Below are 21,499 nucleotides of genomic sequence, written 5' to 3'. Positions count from 1 at the left end.
GTAAATCATAGGGTTGGGGGATAGGATTTGGAATTGAAGATATCCCAAAGACATGCCCCTTATTTTAACATTTATTCTAAATAAGTAATTCTGAAGTATTTTGTCCTTTATTGATAGTAGCTCGTAGAGTGTTGAGCAGTGGGAGGTGTCAGCATGGTCATGTACCATCTCCTCTTCTTGTAGTGCATCTCATAGTGTTATCTTTACAGGGTTTGCCGTTGTACTCTAGCACTTTATTTTGCACTGTGGCTTAAATCTACAGCAAGCACCGGAAAGCTGAACGTAAACCCGGGTAAACGCCGATCCCTTTGTACCTTTGTGTAATACTAGTCGCTGGGTGATGTTTAAATAAACAAAGCTGAGCTCACTATGGTGTCGACTTTGAAGACCAGCAATTTAATCAGCATACATCTTAATGTTTGCTTTACGTATTTTCAGGTGAACCTCTGCACCGTCACCCATTTAGCCGAAGTCTATATCAAGATCTTGTTACCATACAAGTTGGACGAAATAACATTGTGCAATGTGATCGACGGCTGATGGTACCGTTGGCCAAACAGTCAAGGAACCAATCATCAACAAGGTGCTGCACTAAACTGGTGCTGCCGAAAACCACTATGCGGTCAAATTTTAGCAAGCCACCCGAACATAATAGCAGAGCTTTGCGGCGTTTTGCAGCAGGACCGATGACAGTTTGTGGATCAGTGCAAGATATAAGGCCCTGAGACACCTAGGCTACCAGAAAGCCCATAAGTTTAAAAATTGGGCTCAATTACCTTTATGTGAGACTAGTTAATAGAGCCAAGGTGAGCATTGATCCTTAAGGCTACAAGGGCCAACATAGGGTTCAAGTGGTGTAAACTGGGACCCCGAAAGGTGGAAAGGTTATCTGTCGATTACTGCATGGGTTACACAAGAGATTTAATCGTCTACTACACAAATTTCTCAGCCACTTTTGACATTTCCTCTTGTTGACAATAACAGGTAAACAAGACTAAACCTTTGCTCGGTCAGAAATAAAAAGCAGATTTTCACGCCACATCATTGGCATGAATTTGACCACGAAATCATCACTCATTCAACCAAAAGCAATATTAAGATCTTGCTACCATACGGGCCGGACCAAAGAATATTGTACAATATGATGTTGGTCACACCACAGTCCATCAACAAGTGGGTGCGACCGTGGACCGCAGTGTTTCAAATTTCAACGCTGCAAAGTCACAGCAACGTGGTCCCCAGGCAAGCCAACTAGCATTACTGCAGAGGTTTTCTCAAGCACGTGTGACAGCATGGAGACCACTGTAAAATAAGCAAGGAGCCTTTAGACGCCTCGGCCACCAGAACACCCTTCAATTACAAAAATAATAGCCTCACTTAGCTTAATGTGAGAAGTGGCCAAAAGTAGGCCCCAAGTGACAGGGTTAACTGTCGGTTACCACATGGGTTAAACGTGAGTTTTCATTAAGATACTGCACAGATTTTAATGCCAATATATTCTTACTTTCCCCCCTTTTTAGCGCTGAAGCCTACACAGTTTGCCCATTTCAAGCCCTTTATACTTGTTACCACTGTAACCTACATTGAATCCATTTGAGGTCCATGTGTACATGGTAATCAGGTTGGACTTTTGGTCAACATGACTCAGTTATCTGTTTTTCTGATCCAATCAGACAGCTTTTGATGTGTTGTAAAAAGGGGAATAAATGAAGAGTACGATTTAAATCATGAGTCATGAGAGCAGAATGGTGCCTTCTTTGAATCGTCTCTTGCTTTCCGTGTTTTGTGCAGTAGTGAAAAAGTCTCAAAGCATTGAACGTGGGTGAACATAGTCAGGCGGAGCACATTTTACATGGTGCAGTACCTTGCATTGAACAACCAGGGCTGTGAGGAGGGTCGAGTTCTCCGTGCCCTCGGTCTTCTCAGCTGTCTGTCTGGCTCCGGCTTCGCTGCTGTCGTCCTCCTCATCCGACCGTAAGCTCCTCTCACTTTCCTCCAGAGACTCCCTCTCCTCCGTGGAGTCATCGGCTGTGCTCTCGCTCCTCTCCTCGGCGTCGCCTGGCCCTTCCTTGGTGTCGGCCAGTGGGGAGCGAACCATGGTGCCGGCGTCGCGCGCCTCCCCTCGCAGCCGTGTGATGTTTCCCTCCAACAGGCGGCGCTGGACGATGCTGTGAGGTTGCTAGAGAGGGGAGACATAAGAGAGATGGATGTCAGATGTAGGGTTTTCTCAGGAACAGGTGCAGGTGGAAATGGAAGATGAGTTCAGCAGTGACGAAGGCTCAGATATGGGATATGTCCAACAAAGGGTTTGGTGAAGGCTGATACTGATGTTCATAGAAATTCATTGAGGATGCTTGTGCAGTTGTTTCAGTCATTTTTCAAACAAAAATGCCAAACATTTGATGGTTACGGGGTCTCAAGTGTGAGGCTTTGCTTCTTTTCTTGGCCGTACAGTGTACTAAAAATGAATTTCTCCTGGTTGTGGACTGTTGGTCAGACAACACAACACATTTGAAGGCATCACCTCGGAGTCTGAGAACTTGAGATGGATGTTTTTCACTGTTTTCTAATGTCTGACAGGCCAAATGATTAACTGATTAGTCAAGAAAACGATGAATTGATAATGAAGATAATCTCTAGTCGCAGAAGTACACATACGCTTAACTATGCATTTCTTTAATACTACTCAGTGTCTCCCCCCAGTCTTTACAGATACAAACACTATAACGTTAAATAAGGTGAGGTGACAACTGTTGTATTCAAAGTCGTATTATCTTAACAGACTATGTCACAGATAGTTAGTGACGCACCATGATGTGAGATACATTTAATCCAAAAAAAAAAACGAACAAGATATGTAGGTCATTGTGTTGAAGGAACGTGTCAGCTTAACTCTCGTGGCTCCAGATAGTCTGCACATCCAGGAAGTTAGTACCTTGCAGACAAACAGTGGAATCAATGTTACATCTTGTACGAGCTGAACTACCCTGTTGAGTTTTTAATGTAAAGGGAAATATTGGTTTGTTTATACAAAATCAGCAAAGTGACATATTTAAGTCTCTGTCCGACTCAAAGTTAAAATGTTGACCAGTGCTTGAATCGGGCCTGTACTCACATCTGCTGAGCTCCAGCATGTAAGATCTCTGTCCAGCAATCACTCAGTGCTGCCCCTTTTAATCGAATGTACGTACACGTGATTTGGTTAATGATGTGAGTGTTGGACAAAATAGGTCTGTTTCCTGCTCAAACAAGCCCAAGAAGAGGCAAAAATGTGCAGCTGCTGAAGTGTGAGTTACGATATGTGCTGTAGTCTGTAGTTGGAAAGCTGTAGGATAAGAGCTTAGATATAAATGGTCTAAATGTAAAGCGCTGAAGTTATTGTGGAACTGTTTTAGAGGGACCCTGGATTTTAGATAGCGATTACATGTGATTTTGGTATCAGGTCTACTCAATTTTGGATGCTGGTTGAAAAGGTGTGAGTGTTACCAAAAAAATTATTTTCTAGATTAGTCACGGATGTTATCCCACCATAGGCAAGTGGAGGACATTTTAACTGTCAAAGCTGAGCTTGGGCTCAGATTTTAAAAACACACAGGACCGGCCGTGGCAGTTCAGAGGCTTCCTTCCTTCACCTCCTCCTCCTTTTGGCCCCACACACAAAAAAAAAAAAAGAGATATTTTAACTACCAACTTTAACTTCAACGATTTCTAAACCAGCTGAAATGAAGGTCACATTATCATGTAATGAAAGCCAATTCAAGGGATACGGCAACTCTTTCAGGTCATCACTGTCAGCAGACAAAAAAACGAGATCTGCAGTGGTTTTGTTTTTCCTCCACAAGCCTTGGGGCCATATTTCTTTGCTAGTACACACTTCTCGGGTGTCACCTACGGCCTTTCAGTAGACCACAGCAGTTGCACGCCCTGTTGACTCAATAAACAAAGCACTTTAAAAAGGCAATGTTTTGGCAAAGTGTTCTTTACAGCCACAGAAACACTATTTCTGACCATATTTATTACAACAGGGGCATGGTACTGTCTATGGTACAACATGTATGTTACAATTTTGCTTTATAAATTTAATACTAGCATGTTGGTTTTGAATAACCCACTGTTTCAAAGCAACATTTGACCAGTGACTGGCTGTTCTCTCTCGATCATATAAAAAGTAAATTATATTTAAGCTCTCTGTTCCTACATAATCACATTGCTCTTCTACCCGTACAGAGTCTGGGTTCTGAGAGTGCACTTTGAGAAAAGCAGGTCACCCAACACCGGCAGAGTCACTGCACTGAGAAAATACGGAGCATTTGCTTTGCTTTCGAGGTTTCACGAACACTAAAATCACCAGGATATTATAAATGTTCAAAAGAACAAACATGTATCATGGAAAAACATAAAAAATCAACTGATCAGTCGTTATACTTGGTATAAACGGAGGTTCAATAATCAAAAATCATGGCATCGAATATCTCTATTGGATTTAAATACAAGCTTTGCAAAGTAACCGCTTCTTTTAGTTTAATACTAGCGAATTAAGAACTAAGTAATATTTAATGTGCTGAAGTCTAAATGTATTTTAGTTTTAAACATGCATATATGAAAAAAAAAAACCATTCCTCACAGTTGAGGATAATCCTATGGACCAGGTTACAAAAACAAGATTCTTGGATCCTGCCCTTAATGAAAACGTGTCTTAGACTGGTGGACAGATGGATATCAACTATTTAAACTTATTTGTAACTATTTTAACTTACAATTTACTGCCTCCAAGCACATTAAAGTCAGTCGAACAGTCTGTGAGTTTGTCACATCTGGACCACAGCTGTTCGTTTAGATGGGAAGTTGAGGGAAAGGATAGGTCAAGGGGGAGGAGAGGCTTTTTTTTGTCTTTTACCCTTCTTTGGGGGTGTATGCCAAATTGTCTTATCTCAGAGATAACCTTTACTAGCGATACGCACTGTTACAACACAAACCAAGAGATAGCGGATTAGAAGGCTCCTCCGCAACCCAGAACTAATGCTTTAAAGCAGCTGCAGTATAAGCAATATTATCTGTCACCCGACTCCGAATTTCCCCTCAGCTATACAGACCTTTTTAGCGTCTTTCAGCTCATTGTTCTGATTTCATAGCCCGCTATAAAAATGTGTGAATGAGCGACTGCTTGCCAACAAGTTCACCATGTTAAGTCAGTGTTGCGTTTACAGCCTATTTGCCGCTGCCCCCAAAGTGGGCAAAAAAAAAAAATCAATTGTTGCAGGTTTAAATAGCAGCCATTCAGTGGAATAATAAACATTTCTTTATCAGACATCTTCATGTTCATGCTTCATGTGTTTGGATAAGAAAGGTTGTTTTTTTTTGAAAGATGATCTAATAACGTTGTTTATTCAAAATGTATGTTTTTAGCGGCCTTTAACAAACACAATTTCCCATAAGCCCTGAATCCCCGCGGGTCAAAGGTCACGGCTCAACAGAAGAAATGGGTCCATGGGCAAGTCAAGCATCATGGGTCAGTTTGGAAATGTCTGCAATAACAGCAGGACAGAGAGGACTGAACGCTGTCCAAGTTTTTGGACAGCCTAGGTTAGAACTAGAGAGCTTTATAAGAGAGCGTTGGAGGGTTCCATGGATATGGATGAAACCACCTCCGGACAACGTAAGTAGCTGCGCTGCTGCACTTTATTTTTGTCATAGGAGCTGTAGTTTTTTTTTTTCCTGTGCTAAAAAAGTAAATGTTTAACTTTTTTTTTTAAATCACAAAGGATTCCATTTCTTATTGCAACAGCTGTAGTGGAGCTGATTTGTCATATGAAATCGGAAGTAAACGTCAGCAACGTGCTTCATTTCACTAAGACGGACTCAAGAAATGCCACAAAGTTACAGAAGCCCGTGCAACAGAGGCCCGGCAGGTAGTGGTGTCGTGACTTCGGCTCTCTATATGATTTATAGCTTTGTCTTTCCCAAATTTCATGGAAATCCCTCCTCCGGACCAAAGTGTTGGTAAGGGTGACTGAATACTCACCTTACCAGCCAACACTGGTATCTGAAGAGCCATAAAGTCACGGTTTAGGTATCTTGGGCAAATGCCAGTCTCATTAAGGACATCCCCATCTGCCTACCTGTTGTTTTCCTTTCCTAATACAATCAACAGGCTGCCGTGTCTGCAGCCTGACACTTTTATAGAAATTGGTTTGTCTACCTACCTCACAATGTCCCTATTGGAGAAAACAACACTGTACACGTAGCCGTTGATGCTACTGTCATTGTAAGGGATGGCAATGATTTTCACAGACTGGAGAGCTCTTGCGTGGTCATTCTGTGCAGCGTCGAACTGCCACTGTCGAACGACCCCTGAACCCCATCAAATGTGAAGACGTTATGGGCCATCTTGTGGGAGAGGCACTCACTTCTTGGAGCACGACAGCGTGGTTTGCTGAATTGGTACAGTTTTTAGAGCCCTGTGAACAAGCCTGGAGGTGTGATTTGTTTGTGACACATTCTGGATTAGAGCGTTGTGTGCTATCACAAAGGCAATGGCTGATTACAAAAGCTGACCTTCTTGTGTCTATGGGGGAACTCCATCCAGCAGCTGTGATTGTCTAGCCCTGATCCATCTAGAGAAAGCTTATGCAAACATAATGTGATAGAAAAGATCGACCCTGCTATTCTATTCTCTGTTTTTTTTTTGTTTTTTTTTCCCCCTCCACATTACTGTTTTTTCCACATTACTGGTCATTATTTGATGTTCTGCTCCGGTTGACATGGGCATGGACAGCAGCAATGCCAGGGTCTGCTGTTAAAAAAAAAAATATTCCTGAGCAGAAGACAAGGATGATTTCATGGTACGCCAAGCAAGAGGAAGACAGAAAAATAAATAAGAAAAGGCATCAGGGCCCAAGAGACCGATGCTGTATAGCCTTACCATGGTTGTAATAACGTCATGTCTCATGCCTGGCCACATCTGGCCACAAGTGCCCGTGGTCATGCTCAGGGTTATCTGTCATTATGTTTCAGTGGTGCTTTGTGTCAGACATCCAACTGTGAATCTCAAACTCAATCCAACACCTCTGCAGATTGTCAACGGGCCACCTTTAGCTGCCCCATTAGGTCAAAGAGCATTGGTTTGCATTTGAAAAAATCAAATACTGTAAAAAACAAAAACGAAATAAACAAATTAGGTTTCTGTAGTAGATTGTTCAAAGGCCGTTATCTGTCAAACCACTAGGCTTTGTAGCAAAGCTGCAAAACGACAAAACTTCAAACTAGTAATCACCACCCACGACATTGAGTTTGATTTATCCCATTCGTTTTTCTGAGCTCCAGCTGTGGCTGGGCAGCGCGGAGCTGAGTTATAAACAGACAGTGATGATGTCCTCTTCTCCTCTTCTTTCCTCTCTATATCCCTCCTCCTCTCCTCCTCATTATTTTCTTTCCCTTCTTTTCCTCTCCTCTACCTGTTTCCTTCCATTATCTTTTCTCTCCTTTACTTTTCTTTAATTTATTTTAATTTCTTTTCCCTATTTTTCCTCTCCATGCTTCCTTCCATAACCTTTCATTCTTTTTCTTTTCTTTTCCTTTCCTTTCCTTTCCTTTCCTTTCCTTTCCTTTCCTTTTCTTTTCTTTTCTTTTCTTTTCTTTTCTTTTCCTAATTTTTCCTCTCCTATGCAATATATTTGCATACTTATATTTGGTTCCCTTTCTCATTTATTCCATTTCCTTTCATTTCCTTTACTTCCTTTTTGTTTAGTTTCTTCTCCACCCCTTTCCTTCCATCACCTTCCATTTCATTCCCCCCACCCCCATTTTTTTTCTGCTCCCTTTCTCTCCTATTCTTGTTTATTCCATCATCTTTCATTCCATTTCATTTCCTTTGCTTCTCTTTCCTTTCCTTTCCTTTCCTTTCCCAATTTTCCTCTCCTCTCATCTCACTTCCTTCCATTACCTTGCATTGTCTTTCCTTGCATTTATTTTCTTTTCCCCATCTCTTTGCTCATTTCTCTTGGCCTTGTCTTCTCTTTTCCTTTCATTAACTTTCATTATTTAGTTTCCTCTCCTTTCCTATTGTTTCCTTCCATTGTTGCAGATTCTTTTCCCTCTTTCTTTTTTCCTTTTCTTTCCTCATATATTTACCGTTCATTTCCTTTTCTTCTTGCTCCTCTCCTCCTTTTCTTCTATTGCCTTTCATCTCCTCCTTTCCTTTCCTTTCCACCTTCTCTCTCTTCCCTTTCCTTTGCTTTTTCCGTTCCTTTCCTTATCCCCTCTCTCCTCCCTTCTCCTTCTGTCTTTCATTGCAATCATTAGTAGTCAGTATTTCTGCCTTCCATTGATTCTAGTCATTCCTTAAATCAACCCAAAGCCTGAGCTCAAATAAGACTGATGCTAATCCTAAAAGTGATCTTCTTCTCTCCTCTCCTCTCTGCAGGAGCTCTCCTAAAAGAGGAGCTTTCACAATGAGCTTCCTGACATTTGAACTAATCAAATTCATCCAGGAGCTCCACTTTACACTGGACTGCTTTTTTTTTTTCCTCTGTTGTGTTCCTGACATTGGCCTCTTCCTCTGACAGTTTTCTCTCTCCTTGTGTTATTTTCCAACAATGTTTTACATATTTTTCCACCTCAGCACTCACTGGATGAATCATTAATTTATTAACAGTAATTACACTCTTACGATTATGCAGCTTGTTAAAGCGGGCACAAACAGTGACAGACCATGGTTCATTTCCATCTACTAGTCTGTGAATCAGCAAAAGCATGGAAAATATTATTTTAATGAAATTGCAATGTTTTTATTCAGTATGCAAGGGATAAATGGAGCGAAATTATGTCAAGCTCTAATAGCTTGGAGAAGAAGAGTGAGGGAAGCTAGAGAGTTTGATTAAGGGTTCTTTTTTTTTTTTGAGCTCTTGATCTGTGCTCTCATCAGACTGCATTGTGCCCCCCCCCCGCCGCGTCCTCCGATGGCTGGCGTCTGTTTCTGCCGAGCCCCGACAGCTCTGGGGGTCTGCTCCAAAGCAAATCGTGTTAGCAACAGCAGGCTGCTAGCCGGCAGCCTTCGGTGTTGCAGCACATGCCCCCGGTGTTTTTACAGTTCAGGGGTGAATCGACAGTCTTGCAGGCTGCGCTTTGCAATCTTTGTCTGCATTTTCATGTAGCGCAGATGTTGAAGTGTGTGTTGAAGATGTTGAAGTGTGGGTGCAGAGCGACAGACATTAGGTAGGAAGATATGGGGTGAGATGCATTAACCTAACATAGAGGCAATTAAGGTACTTTAAAACCCTTTGCGCCCTGGTGCCGCAATTTGCGTCAATCTGAACACCTAAAGCTGGCACACACATTTTTAGATTTTCTTCAGAATCAGAGTAATCCAGTGATAATTGTCTGTACATCCATGGGTACATTGCAAACAGGAACTGCTAGTAGCTAATTCGGCATATTTTTAATGGAACATGTCACACTTTTTTATTTTTGAGTCAACCCCACAAGCACTTTCCTACTGCTAGAAATAATCACTAGAGCGCCAAATGTGTATTAATCCACCATTGAATTAGTCCCCAACAAATGCCCTATTTCCTCCAGTTTTCTAAAAATGACAGAGCGTGACTGTTTTAGAAAAAATGTACATCCTCTGTAGAAACAACTGACTGGGGACAGCCAAGTTATCACTACTGCTACAGTAGCAAGCTAATCTGCTTGAGTGTTTATCTCTGGATGTGGCTGTTTGAGCCACCGTTTATCTAGTTAGTTTTTTCCTTCCATATTCATCATTTCTACATTTGGTTTGGTTTTTTTTTTTTTTTGCATCACAGTGAAAGCTATGAAAGAATAAGAAAAACACATGAGGCTGATAAACAAGCTTCACTTCGCTTTGCCCTTGGCCGTAGCTTTGCTCTTCTTTGTTTTTCAAGGACGGTTCTGTTCTGCGCCTCTTCAGTCATTATTTTCTTACAGGACAATTAGACAAACTAGCCAGGCTTCGGGGCTACTGTCGGTCCTGTGACTCTCACCTCACCTTGCTGGTCCTGGCGGTCCCTTGAGAGTCCCCCACCACAGACATGGTAGGGTTGTTGGGAAAGTATTAAGAGACAGACCAACACACTGTGGGGTTTTTTTTTCTTTTCCTGGGATTTATAAGCCATTAGAAAAGTTTAGAAAAACACCAGCCTGATCCATAATTAAACTTATTCATGAACATTAATGGAAAGGATATTTATGTCTCTTTTTGGCAAAGTGGGGTAAAATTCTAGCTAAAAGTGGGCGAGTGTCTCACAGGGACTGTGTTCTTTGTGTCTATTCATGCGTGGCTGAATGCTGATTTTGCTGATGTGATTCCTGCGGTGACCCCTGAACACTAACCAGTCCAGACCGCTCCTCTGCCTGTGGGACAGAAAGAGAAATGTTTGACACCAGCGCTCCTCCTCCTCCTCCTCCTCCTCCTCCTCTCTGTCTCTTTTCCTCAGTTTCTTTTTCTCTGTACTTCTCCCTCTGCGAGTCAGTTTAGAGGCTAATTGCCATGTGGACTAATTATCTTACTGCAACAGGCTCCTCTCTCTCTCATCCAGCCGGTCACATGATTGCTGTAATGTCCTCTTTCTCATTCTGATGAAGGTCCCCAGAAACTGACTTCCTGTAATACCAACCAGGAGCCTCCAGCAGCTTCACATCTGCTGCCTGCCCCTCTTCTTCCACCTCATTCTCGTTTTACATCTCTGTCCTTTTTCTCTTTTCTTTTGTTTTCTTACTTCGCTCTCTGTCTCTTCACTAATTCCTAAAATCCTCCATGAAATATAATTTGCAGGAAAAAAACGCCAGTGGCTGAAAATTATTTGATGAATGTGATAAAACAAGAAATGGTGTCACCAACAGTTCTAAGGGCCTATTTGATGTTTTTGTCCCATTATGAAAGTATTTGTTGCAATAAACCTTTTTAAACCTTTTTTTTATAATAAGTTGATTATTAATTGATTCTTCATCTTAAGCTTTTCGTTTCACAGTTAATACCCTAATGCTTTTATCTAATTACATTAGTGCTGAAAAACCCGTTAATAAATGGGGCTGGATTTTTTTTTAATTGATTTTCCAATTAATTGCAATTTTTATTTGAATGATCCAATATCGATTCCTCAAATCCCAAGATCGATCTTTGCATTCGAAGTTATCTTAAGTCAAAGGGCAAAGCAGATGACAGCCAGCTACGCGAGCCGCCTTGAGTCGCGACAGTCCGGTGAACTGTGACAATAAATAATTAGAGTCTCTGTGGACCCGCAGCAGTTTTCGGGGACTGTCGTGACTCAGGATGGTTAGCTGACTCTGGGTATCTCGGAGCGACTCGAGAAATCGGATGTAGGAGGACGGAGAGACTGAAAAAGACTCTGCACACTGATCCGAGCTCCGTTTGTGTTTGTTGAGGAGATACGGGTATGATCTCTAGTTATGAGATAGTATGACGCCATGAATAGTGAGTAGTGTGTGGGTTCCCCTGTGTTCGGTCCGTCTTCTACGCAGTCTGTTGCGGCCAGCGAGCTAACGCTAGCTAACAGCTGTCTGCAGTTATCGGGCTGGTGTCTTGTCCACACAAACAGTGCTGGTAAGTTAGTGAGCACACTTTCAGTTTCTGTCCTGTCTCTGCTCAAAGTGACAGTTAAAGTGTTTGCCCGTAGCTAGTTGAACCATCCGCCACTGGCAATCTATGTGTAGCTGTAGCGGACATTGGAAGTGCTGCGAAATTTTTTTTTTAATTTTATAACCAGAGAATACGTTTACAGTTTAGCCTACAAAGTTCACTCTACTCAATTTTACATTCGAGGAAACAACAGCGTTGCTCACATTGCATCAAATTTAAGTTCCCAGGGTAAATCGCTTCACGCAACACTGGTATTTAACTGAAGTAAGCGTTGTTTACAAGTTGGCTGTTTTGGAAGTCTAGATTTTACAAGAGCAGTGACTCCATAAATGGTCCCGTTCACTCCCAAAACTGTTCCAGCTTCGTGAGGGTCAGCTACGTTTATCTGTTTTATATCACTGAACGTCGTTGGGTGTTGGTCTGTTGGTTGTACAAAACAAGCAATTTCGAGACGTCACTTTGGAGTCAGGCAAGATGTGATCATGGTTTTTCGCGGTTTCTTCATGTTTTATAGACTAGTCAGATGATTGATTAATCGGAAACGAATCAATAGATCCACAGATAATGAGAATTATCATTGGTTGCAGCCTTAAAAAAAAAAAAACAATGCAGCTCACCTGTATGTGAATCATCATCATTTTCGCTTTCTAAAAATTGCTTCCACACACTTTTTTGGGGGAATTTTGGACTTTTCCTTTGACTTAAAATGATCCCTCTGTCTCAGTATTGCCCCCCCCCCCCATTCTGTTGTTGGGGTTGTTGTGTTGTTTTTGTTTTTGTCGGTTATATTTAGCCTCTTGTCTTCCTATGCAGCACTGAGGGAGCAGCTGAGGGAGTGTTGCCGCCCATCCAGATGACACAGAGGGAGACAGGTTCACGCTAACCTCTCTCCGGCCCACGTAATTGTCCCGGAGCTAATAATAAAGCCTGCATCTGAACCGATTTAACATGGTTTGTTTTAGAGGGGAGAGGTAAAATCCCGAGGGGCTGGTGATCACACTGACTTACATTGTTGTGTTTGCGCTTCACTTTGATATGCTACTTTGCCTTCTGGGGAAAATAATCAGTAGAGTTTGGCGAGTGAATCTGGATGCATATGAATATAAAAATGTGCTCCAGGATGAGATTTGCTGTAAACCATCTGTTTGTTTACAAGATCATGACTTATTAAAGAGGACATTGGTCCAGCGAGTTCACAAAGCTCAGGTTTGATGACGGCATTACAACTCTCCACGCTGGGTTTTCGACCTTAGAAATGTCTTTTAAATGGCTGACATGATGTTGTGGCCAAAATTGTATTGTATTTAATGCCCACTGCAAATGCGCTTACCACAGTTCTACATTCAAGCCCAGTTCTGTAGCTTTTGATCATCCTCAGAAGTACCTGGAGACTCCAGTCTCTCGATTAGACAGGCCTTCACACACGCGCACGCACACACACACACACACACACACACACACACACACACACACAGAGGTTTCAGACTCACTCATCTGTAAGAGAGGAACATGAGCAAACGGACAGCTAAGCTGCAGGGAGGAGAAGAGGTGTGTGCAACAAAATTTGACCAGTATGAGATTTTGGAGGGCACTGTTTTCGTGTTGAAGCTTGCAATAGCCAATACGTATGTTTTACCTTTTCATTTTACCATTTTAAGAATCATATACTGTATATTAACAGAATTTCTCTCAATTTTAGTTTGCTCATGACAGAAAAGCCTCTTCCAAAACAGTGACGCTAAAACTTCTCCAGTGAAATCAATACAAATTAGCTGACAGGCCAGTTTAAAAAATATTCCAGTGCCGTGCCTGATGATATTCTATATCCTGGAGAAGGCTTTTTGCCTTTTCTCCTTTTAAACTGAAATAAATGCATCAGAGTTATGAGTGTGTGACTTTTCATGTTGTACTTCCCTTTAGTAAAATAGCAACAAAGACCTAAAAATCTAGATAGCTGCTGCAAGAGTGACAATAGTTGAAGGGTTGGTTATCCCAAATTACAAATACATTATTTTTTTCCTTTAACATTTAATTTTAATTTGAAAATTAAAAACACTGAAAAACTACATTTTAAAAATTTCTCAGCAACATCTTTTTTCTAGTAAATGTGTCCACATTTGTCTGGATACTCCACAGACCTCACTGTCAACCGTTTTAGCTGAAACTACTTTCTACTGAAGAAATTGTCTCTATGAGCAAAAACATATCTCCAAACATGAACAAGTGAAACCAAAACGAAACCTGATGTGGTTTAAGGCTCCAGAAAAAATGTAAAAGTGGAACTTAAGTTAAGATCGTATGTTTCCAGGGTGAAGACTGAGCTGTCAAGCTCAACTTTTAAGTCAGTATGGTCAAGAAGTCCTAAAGGTGCTCGGAATAATGTAGACCTCGAGTTGAGACCAGCGGTGGAAGAAGAATGCAGACATTTTACAAGTAAAAGTAGATATGCCCCAACTTAAAAATAATTTTGTAAGTAAAAGTCCTACGTTCAGAATTTATTGAAGTACTCTCAGCAAGGTGTACTTTAAGATTCAGTACTCACTAAAGTTAAGTTAAAGTACTCACTATACAACATATAAGCAGCATTTTAATACTGTAGCCGGCTGCGGTAAAGCTAAATTCACTAATTTCACATATTGTTGGGTGTAACTAGTAACTGCAGCCGACAGATAAATGTGGTGGAGTGAAAAGTATAATATTTCTCTCTGAAACGTAGTGGACTTAAAGTGTAAAGCGGCATAAAATTAAAATGCCCAAGTAAAGTGCAAGTGCCTCAGAACTGTCCTAAAGTACGGGACTTGAGTAAATATTAGTTACTTTCCACCTCTTGTTGAGACGTTTTGCGAACTGCTGTCTCCAGCACAAGACTATCTGCGTGGCCAGATACAACCAGACGTGAAGAAAAAAAAAAATGTTTTTCGGTTGTTTTGTTGCTGTGCTTGGGTTTTTTGGGGTTTTTTTTTGTTGTTTGGGTGAATCTACCCTTTAAAGTCAGCATTAAACCGGCCCTTTGCTCACGAGCAGCCTGCTAAAAAACTGTAATTCGTCCAAGTTTCTCTAAAGATTTTGATGGGGAAGGCTTTCCTTAGCTTTTAAGACCCCGGAAAACCAGCTCACTTGAAAATGGAAATCATTTAAATGAAATACGTGAATATAGGTAGGGAGCTTCAACCCAGAAATGATGGTATTGCCCTCTAGAACATTTCTGATTGCGTAATTTTGCTGCGTAAACCGGCCTCGCTGCTTCATGTGCTATTTCCCTCAGCTTGGAAAGTGCATGTTGAGTGTGTACAGTAGAAAACAGTGAGGTTACACAGTGGTTACACAATAACTTGGCACATGCTGAGCTCAGGTGTTAATGTAACTGGGCTCAGATGTTTCCAACTCAATCCCCCAAACACACACATACTGTATACTCCTATTCTCTCATGGTTTACTCTTCTCACGTTCTACACCCCGGTACAGTAGCTACTCAAAGCTCTACATTGTGTTATATAAAACAGCGCCGGTAAACCATGCGTCCTCCCTGACCCCATCTCTCTCCCCGTCTCTTTCCTTCCCCCTCCATCGCTCCTGTGATAGCGCGGCAGATTTTGCCCTTTTCATGCTCACTGCTTCCCTCACTCTGCAGCACAACATGGCCGGAGCGATGAGGCCGCCGCCGCCGCCGCCGCCGCCGCCGCTGCGGCTGCTGCCGCTGAGAGTGAGAGGACCTCAGGCTGAAGAGCAGCAAAACAAATTCACTCTTACATAATGGGCTCCGCTGCTGAATTACACACAGGACAGGAGAGGTCAGCTAGCAGAAATTAAAAGATAGAAAAACGAGGTTACAGCTAAAAGGTCTCTGTGTGGACAGAGAGTCTCTGTATGCACCGTTTTCACTGATTTTAAATGAGAGCAGGGTGTAGCAGCAGACCGTTCATCTAAAGGAATCAGCTCAGCATTTTGGGAAACCTGCTTAATTTGCTTTCTTGCCAAGAGTTAGATGAGTAGATTGATTCCACTCTCGTGTCTCTGTGTAAATTATGGAGGCGGAGCCAGCTGGTGATTAGCTTAGCTTAGCATAGACTGGAAGCAGGGGGAAACAGCTAGCTTGGAAAATCTGCTTAAGCAGCACCTCTACAGGTCACTTATTAACATGGTATATCTTGTTTGTTTAATCAGTACACAAACACGAAGTATAAAGGACAATGGCGAGTTTTAGAAGAAGTTACGCAGTTAAATATTTCTTGACAAATCACAGTTCATTAATCTGCTCTGCACAGACTACAGAAAGTCGCAGCGCCCAGCTGTTCTTCGCTAGGAAATAGCACATAACTCCCACTAAAACAACAACATTTCTCTTAACGTGCAGATTGAACAAGCAAGATATAACATGAGACAGGCAGATTTCTTGGCTTCTTGACAGGCAGATTTCTCGCTGTTTCCCCTTGTTTTCAGTCCTTATGCTAAGATAACCGTCTGCCAAATCTAGTTTCAAGAGTGGGATTTGATCTCCTCATCTAATTCTCAGCAAAAAAGTGAATAAGGGGTATTTCCCAAAATTCCAAACTATTCTTTTAATAGTGGGATTGTAGATGGGGCAGCAACTAGTGGTTATTTTTAAATTGAAAAATCTTTTTTTTTTTTTAATTAAATGATTGATTGTTTTATCTATAAAGGTTATGTCTTCAAATTGCATGTTTTGTAAGATCAACAGTTCGATACCAATAACTATTACATGTTTCAGCCCTAGTTTCTGCACTTGTAATGACTTTGGATGAGTCAATGCAATAATTTGTGGAGTTGAATAGTGTGTTGAAGTCTAAACTTCCAAACTAACTACATTATGCCTTTTTTAAATGATTATTTTAATGGATTTTTTCCTCTGAATTCACAAATATTTGAATCTAGGCTTGACTCTAGCAGTGAATCCTACAAATAAACGAGAAAAGCGTAAACAAAAGCGATCATTTATTGTCATGGATCAATGTCTGACATTTAAGGTATAGCCTTCGTTTATGAAGGCCACAAGCCAAAAAGAAAATCGTAATGTGATCAGATAAAAACGCCAGGATATACACTGGAAAATGAAAAGACAGAGACTGACGTGGAGTGAGACAGCCTACAGACAAAAAAGAAAATGGCTCTGACAGCCTTATTCAGATGATCTCATCTTTTGTCTGTGAAGGTTTGGCATGCGAGCCAACTCAGACGCACATCATGCTTTCTTTTCATTTGGTCCATCCATGTCTATTCAGAGCCTGAATAATGTTGCTGGCTATCTGCGGAGAAGAGATACAGGCATGACGGAGGACTGCAAGCAATTTCCACTCCTCCCCCAAGTTCCCAAAGCTATTCTGACACCGAAAATCACTTGTTACAGATGCCATGCAAATTGCACTGTGCTCCCTGTGGCCACGTCTGTGCCACAGATTGGGTTTTCTGATAACTATTGAGATGAGCTTCATTCTGTCTTCAAGGAGAAGATAATTGGTATTATGATAAGAGCGTTTTCAGGCCATTGCAGGAGATATTGAATTACAGGCTAAACATTAAGCTCCTGGAATCTAAAGAGGTTTTGGGGAAATCTTATCATGACTCAGATTACTTTTTTAATTTTATCATTTTCACTGTTTAGATGTGTGGTAGCATTGACTCATCTCTGTTGCTTGAAAGAATCTGGCTGCCATCACAGGGATAACATAATCTATATCCATGCTAGCAGTTCTGTTGGGTACAGTGGTGCTTTGAGCTAAGTGCTAATGTCGACATGTTCAGAATGACAATGCTAACATGTTGATGTTTACCTTGTTGGAGCCCCCAAACCCAATTTTTTAAAACATCTTGTGCACACCACATGATCCATCTTACATCTTCTAACTATTTCTTTAATGGATGGAATGTAGCTAGGGCTGAAAATAACTTGCTATTTTCTTAATCAAATAATTTGTCTAACATTTTTTGATTGTCTGATTCTTTAGTCGATAAAATCTCAGAAAAAGTTCCCAAAACCCAAGGTTATGTCTTCAAATTGCTTGTTCCGTCCAACCAACGGTCAAAAACAGAAAGATATTCAATTTACTATGATATAAAACAGAGAAACGTCTATGAAGTAGCAGAAAAAGTTCCCCAAAGGTAAAAAATTATGCGCAAAAAACCTTTTATTGCATGAACAACATGCATTGGTGTTTAGCAGGTATAATGTTTAACATGTTCTGTAGCTGAGGCTGACAGGAAAGTAACACAATGTATTTGTCGAGTGATATACTGACTGGATGATGGTACTAGATGAGTAATGGGTCACCAGAGTTATCACAATTCATTCTCAGGAGAACATGAATGTCTGTATCAAATTTCATGGTAATCCATCCAGTAAGTGGTGGACTAACATTGACATCAATGAAGCCTTTCCACTAGCATGGCTAAAAAAAACTACAGCAGAGAAATTGGTATTTATACCTTAACTAACATCTACTTTTGCCACACTTGCACACACTTGTTTTAAATTATAGGTTACCCCAGAAACACTCGGTGCATGAGGAAGACAGAGAAAACATATCCATCATTAGGTTAAAAGAAGTGTAAGTGAGTCAAGGAAGAGGAGCAGGGGGGTTGAATGTTTTTCTAGCAGCAAATGTTGGTATTAAAATCTGGCAGACATGAACGCATCACAGTGTGATATTCACAGAGCACAGAGCACTGCTAGTGCTGCTTCCCAGTGCCAGAGTGATTGTGTCAAGGTTCTTGGAGAGCTCTGGGGTATCTGGGAAGCCGCCACCAAACAAGAACTGTGTCAGAGGAGAGGCAGAGTAATAAATTGTTCAGATTATTACAGGGAGTTCCTCCAGAGTGTATATAACAGCGTCGGTTCAAGAGGCTTCTGGGGGAAGAGGAAGTGAAGAGGCTGGACATATCCCACTTTAAATTTAACCTATACCTCAACCCTAAAATTTCTGAATGTGAAAATAATGGGACAACAATGTGACAATAACGAGATCAGTCTCTATTTCAGCATTGACTCGGCGTTCCCTGCTCTGTATGGAGAGCGCAGGGCTCTGAATCTTTCATGACCATTTCAATGACGAACATCCCTTTCATGACACACAGTACACACGGAAGAGTAATGCATTAGTGCTTAAAAGCAAATGGTGGTTATACTCGTGCGTTAGGAGTAAAATTGCTCCTTATGCATGAAGTTTCTTCAGTGTGAGGATTTGCTGCTTTTCTCTATTTTATATCATTGTAAACTGAATATCTTTGGATTTTGGCCAGGTGTTGGAGTGTCCCCATTGGACGTTGCTCTTTCAAAATGAAATGGAGCAAACAGTTCCTAATACGTCATCGGGGGGGGTGTTTACAGGCAGTGTTGCCAACTTAGCGCCTTTGTCGCTAGATTTACCAACTTTTCCGAGCCCTTTAGTGACCTTTCTTCGTAAAAGCACCTAGCGTCAAATCTAGCGACTTTTTGGACAAACCTTAGCTACTTTCCGTAGAAGAGTCGCAAGTATTGCCCTGTGAGTGCTGACTTTCTCTCTGAGTGATCATTTTACAAGTAAATATAGCTGAAATCAGAGCAAACCAGGATTTTAACAGAGCAGAGCAGCAGCTTGGAAATGGCCTGAGAGTGACTTATGATTAACATGTCGTCTTAATGGGCCCGCGTTTTCAGTCACTATTTCATAATTGTTCCGTCGTCTGACAACAGAAACAGAAAAAACATGTAAATGAGAACCGCTTCATTGGGAATTCGGCTGTTTCAAAATCTAGGTATACTAGGTTTTGAACTAGTCTTGTTACTATTTTCTGACACTTTATAGACCAAATTAATCAATTAAGCAAGCAGATAATTGGCAGATTAATCGATAATGAAAATAATCATTAGTCCGCTGTTTTGCCAACAACCAGAGTGTCAAAGTGCCAATGAAGTGATCAAAGTGGAACTCCACCGACTTTGTACATCACACAAGTCACTCTCAAAGTCTATTTACAGGTGTTGGAGATTACTACTACGTACTGTATGTGAAAAAGGTGTAGGCTATAGAGCTTTTTTTGGCTCCTCATGTGATGTCACTTGAGTCAGCGTTGGTTGGGTCTGAAGTCTACAAGTTTTGGAAAAAAGAAAAAAAAGTAAAATCCGGTGGTGTGGAGTTAGAGAGAAGTGAGCCTGCTGCTCATCTCTGGGTGAGGCTAGTGGCTCCCAGCCACATTAGCCGCCACTGGCGTGGCACACCTGAATTTCCCAGCAAACAGGTCTGCGGTTAGAGTTGGACTGCGAATAATGTAGCTGTCAGGTTTGGACGTGTAAAGAAAAATGGGTGGAATAAAAAAGGCGATATCTCTGGTTCTTCTGCATAAATTTTTGTGCTGTTTCTCTCAAATGTTGTCAAACATACTACTGGATACGGTACAATTTTGACACCGTCTTCAACGTAAAGTCAACCTTTAGCGACTACTAAACACGTGGCAATGCAGACAACAGCCTCTCCAACAAAGTACATTACGAACTGATTGCCTCAAGCGCTCCTTTAGATTGTCTAAAAGTCCACTCACCAAGTCTTTGGACGTGCCCATTCTCTTCAGCCCATCCAGGGGCAGGAGGTCAGCTGAGTCCTTGTGCGTGAACTGAGTGGCCTGCTTCAGGCGCCTCTGCTGGTGCAGAATGGCTTTATCCCGGATGGCTAGATCTCCTTTCTTCGCCTCACTCATGGTCTCGGGCTACAGAGCAGCGGGTCTCAGAAGCACGGAGACTGTAACCTCGCGGCAGCAGGAGCAGCAGGAGCAGCAGCACTGGGAGCTCTCTTTCAGACAGCAAGAGGCAGAGTGGATATCCGTGTGCAGAGAGGAGGAGAAAAACCCCAAAAGGCAGTTCTTTGGTTTTGCTGTTTAGATCCTTTTTAAAGGTCCTTAGCAACAGAATAAGCCTGCAAATATTGCCTCTTGCGGCCTGTTTTGCCCTCTCTGAAATGCCGCTGCCCTTCCCTCTGGGCTTGCTCTGCTCTCTCCCTCTCTCTCCCTCTCTCTCTCTCTCTCTCTCTCTCTCTCTCTCTCGCTCTCTCGCTCTCGCTCTGTTTGTAGTCCTTGGCATGTATTTGTCTCAGCAGCTTTAGGAGCTATTGTCCTGTCCTGGATGCATGTGCTGTCCTCTCATGTAGACATGCATCTTCCTCACAATGTCAAGATCTGTTCTGTCTCTTGCAGAGGATGTGTGAGGCTGTGGGGAAGGTGTGACAGAGTGTGTGTTTTCCCCTCCCCTCAGTGCATCTGTCCTTGGATCTCTCTCTCTCTCTCTCTCTCTCTCTCTCTCTCTCTCTCTCTCTCTCGCTCTGTATTACACTCATATCCCTGTTTTCAGGAGCATATCCCCCCCCCCACTCTCCTCAGAGCCCACCTCTTTCCGTCACACACTCCACACAGAGGCATGCTCACGTGCGAATACAGATCACATTTTCTCAGCTGACTCTCAGCTGAGCAAACACAATGAAAATGCAAACAATGTATTACAATATTTGAAACCTTTACACTCCAATTTTAATCAACAAAAACTCTCAGCCTCTTAACTGAGGTATAACATCAACTTAGACGTGTTCTCGGCGATGTTTGGTCTTAAAAGTGACGTTGCAACACACACACACACACACACACACAGTCTGTCTTTCTGTATGTTGTTTCTAAGCCTGGTACAGTTTGCAGTATTAGTCCCCGGAGCAGTGATTGGCCTCGGTAACCCTGCTGTGGAGGTGTGAGAGATCACTGTGATCTGACCCCGCACAGAGGATCAATCTGGACCACTGATGGCAACAATCGATTTCCTCTGCCTCCCATGTGGCAGCCACTGGGAATTAAAGAACCCAGTTTCTTCCATCCATCCATCCACACCACCAAACGCTATAAATAACC

At 41.9% G+C, this 21,499-nt stretch overlaps 1 protein-coding gene across 1 annotated transcript in view; it reads right to left on the bottom strand.

Moving 5' to 3' along the window:
• nrip2 (nuclear receptor interacting protein 2) overlaps positions 1–20,810 on the bottom strand; it is a 31,721-nt gene extending 10,911 nt beyond the window's left edge. Inside the window, exons 1-2 of the mRNA XM_040151922.1 lie at positions 20,153–20,810; positions 1,865–2,179 (exon numbers count right to left, since the gene is read on the bottom strand). Of these exons, the coding sequence (XP_040007856.1) occupies positions 1,865–2,179; positions 20,153–20,308 (471 nt within the window). The 5' untranslated portion in view covers positions 20,309–20,810. The remainder of the gene's footprint in view (positions 1–1,864; positions 2,180–20,152) is intronic.
• Between the last annotated feature and the right edge of the window lie 689 nt (positions 20,811–21,499).

The sequence above is a fragment of the Xiphias gladius genome, chromosome 2 (assembly GCF_016859285.1).
Source record: "Xiphias gladius isolate SHS-SW01 ecotype Sanya breed wild chromosome 2, ASM1685928v1, whole genome shotgun sequence".
NCBI classification, from domain to species: domain Eukaryota; kingdom Metazoa; phylum Chordata; class Actinopteri; order Istiophoriformes; family Xiphiidae; genus Xiphias; species Xiphias gladius.
This window is presented reverse-complemented; position numbering and strand designations above follow the sequence as displayed.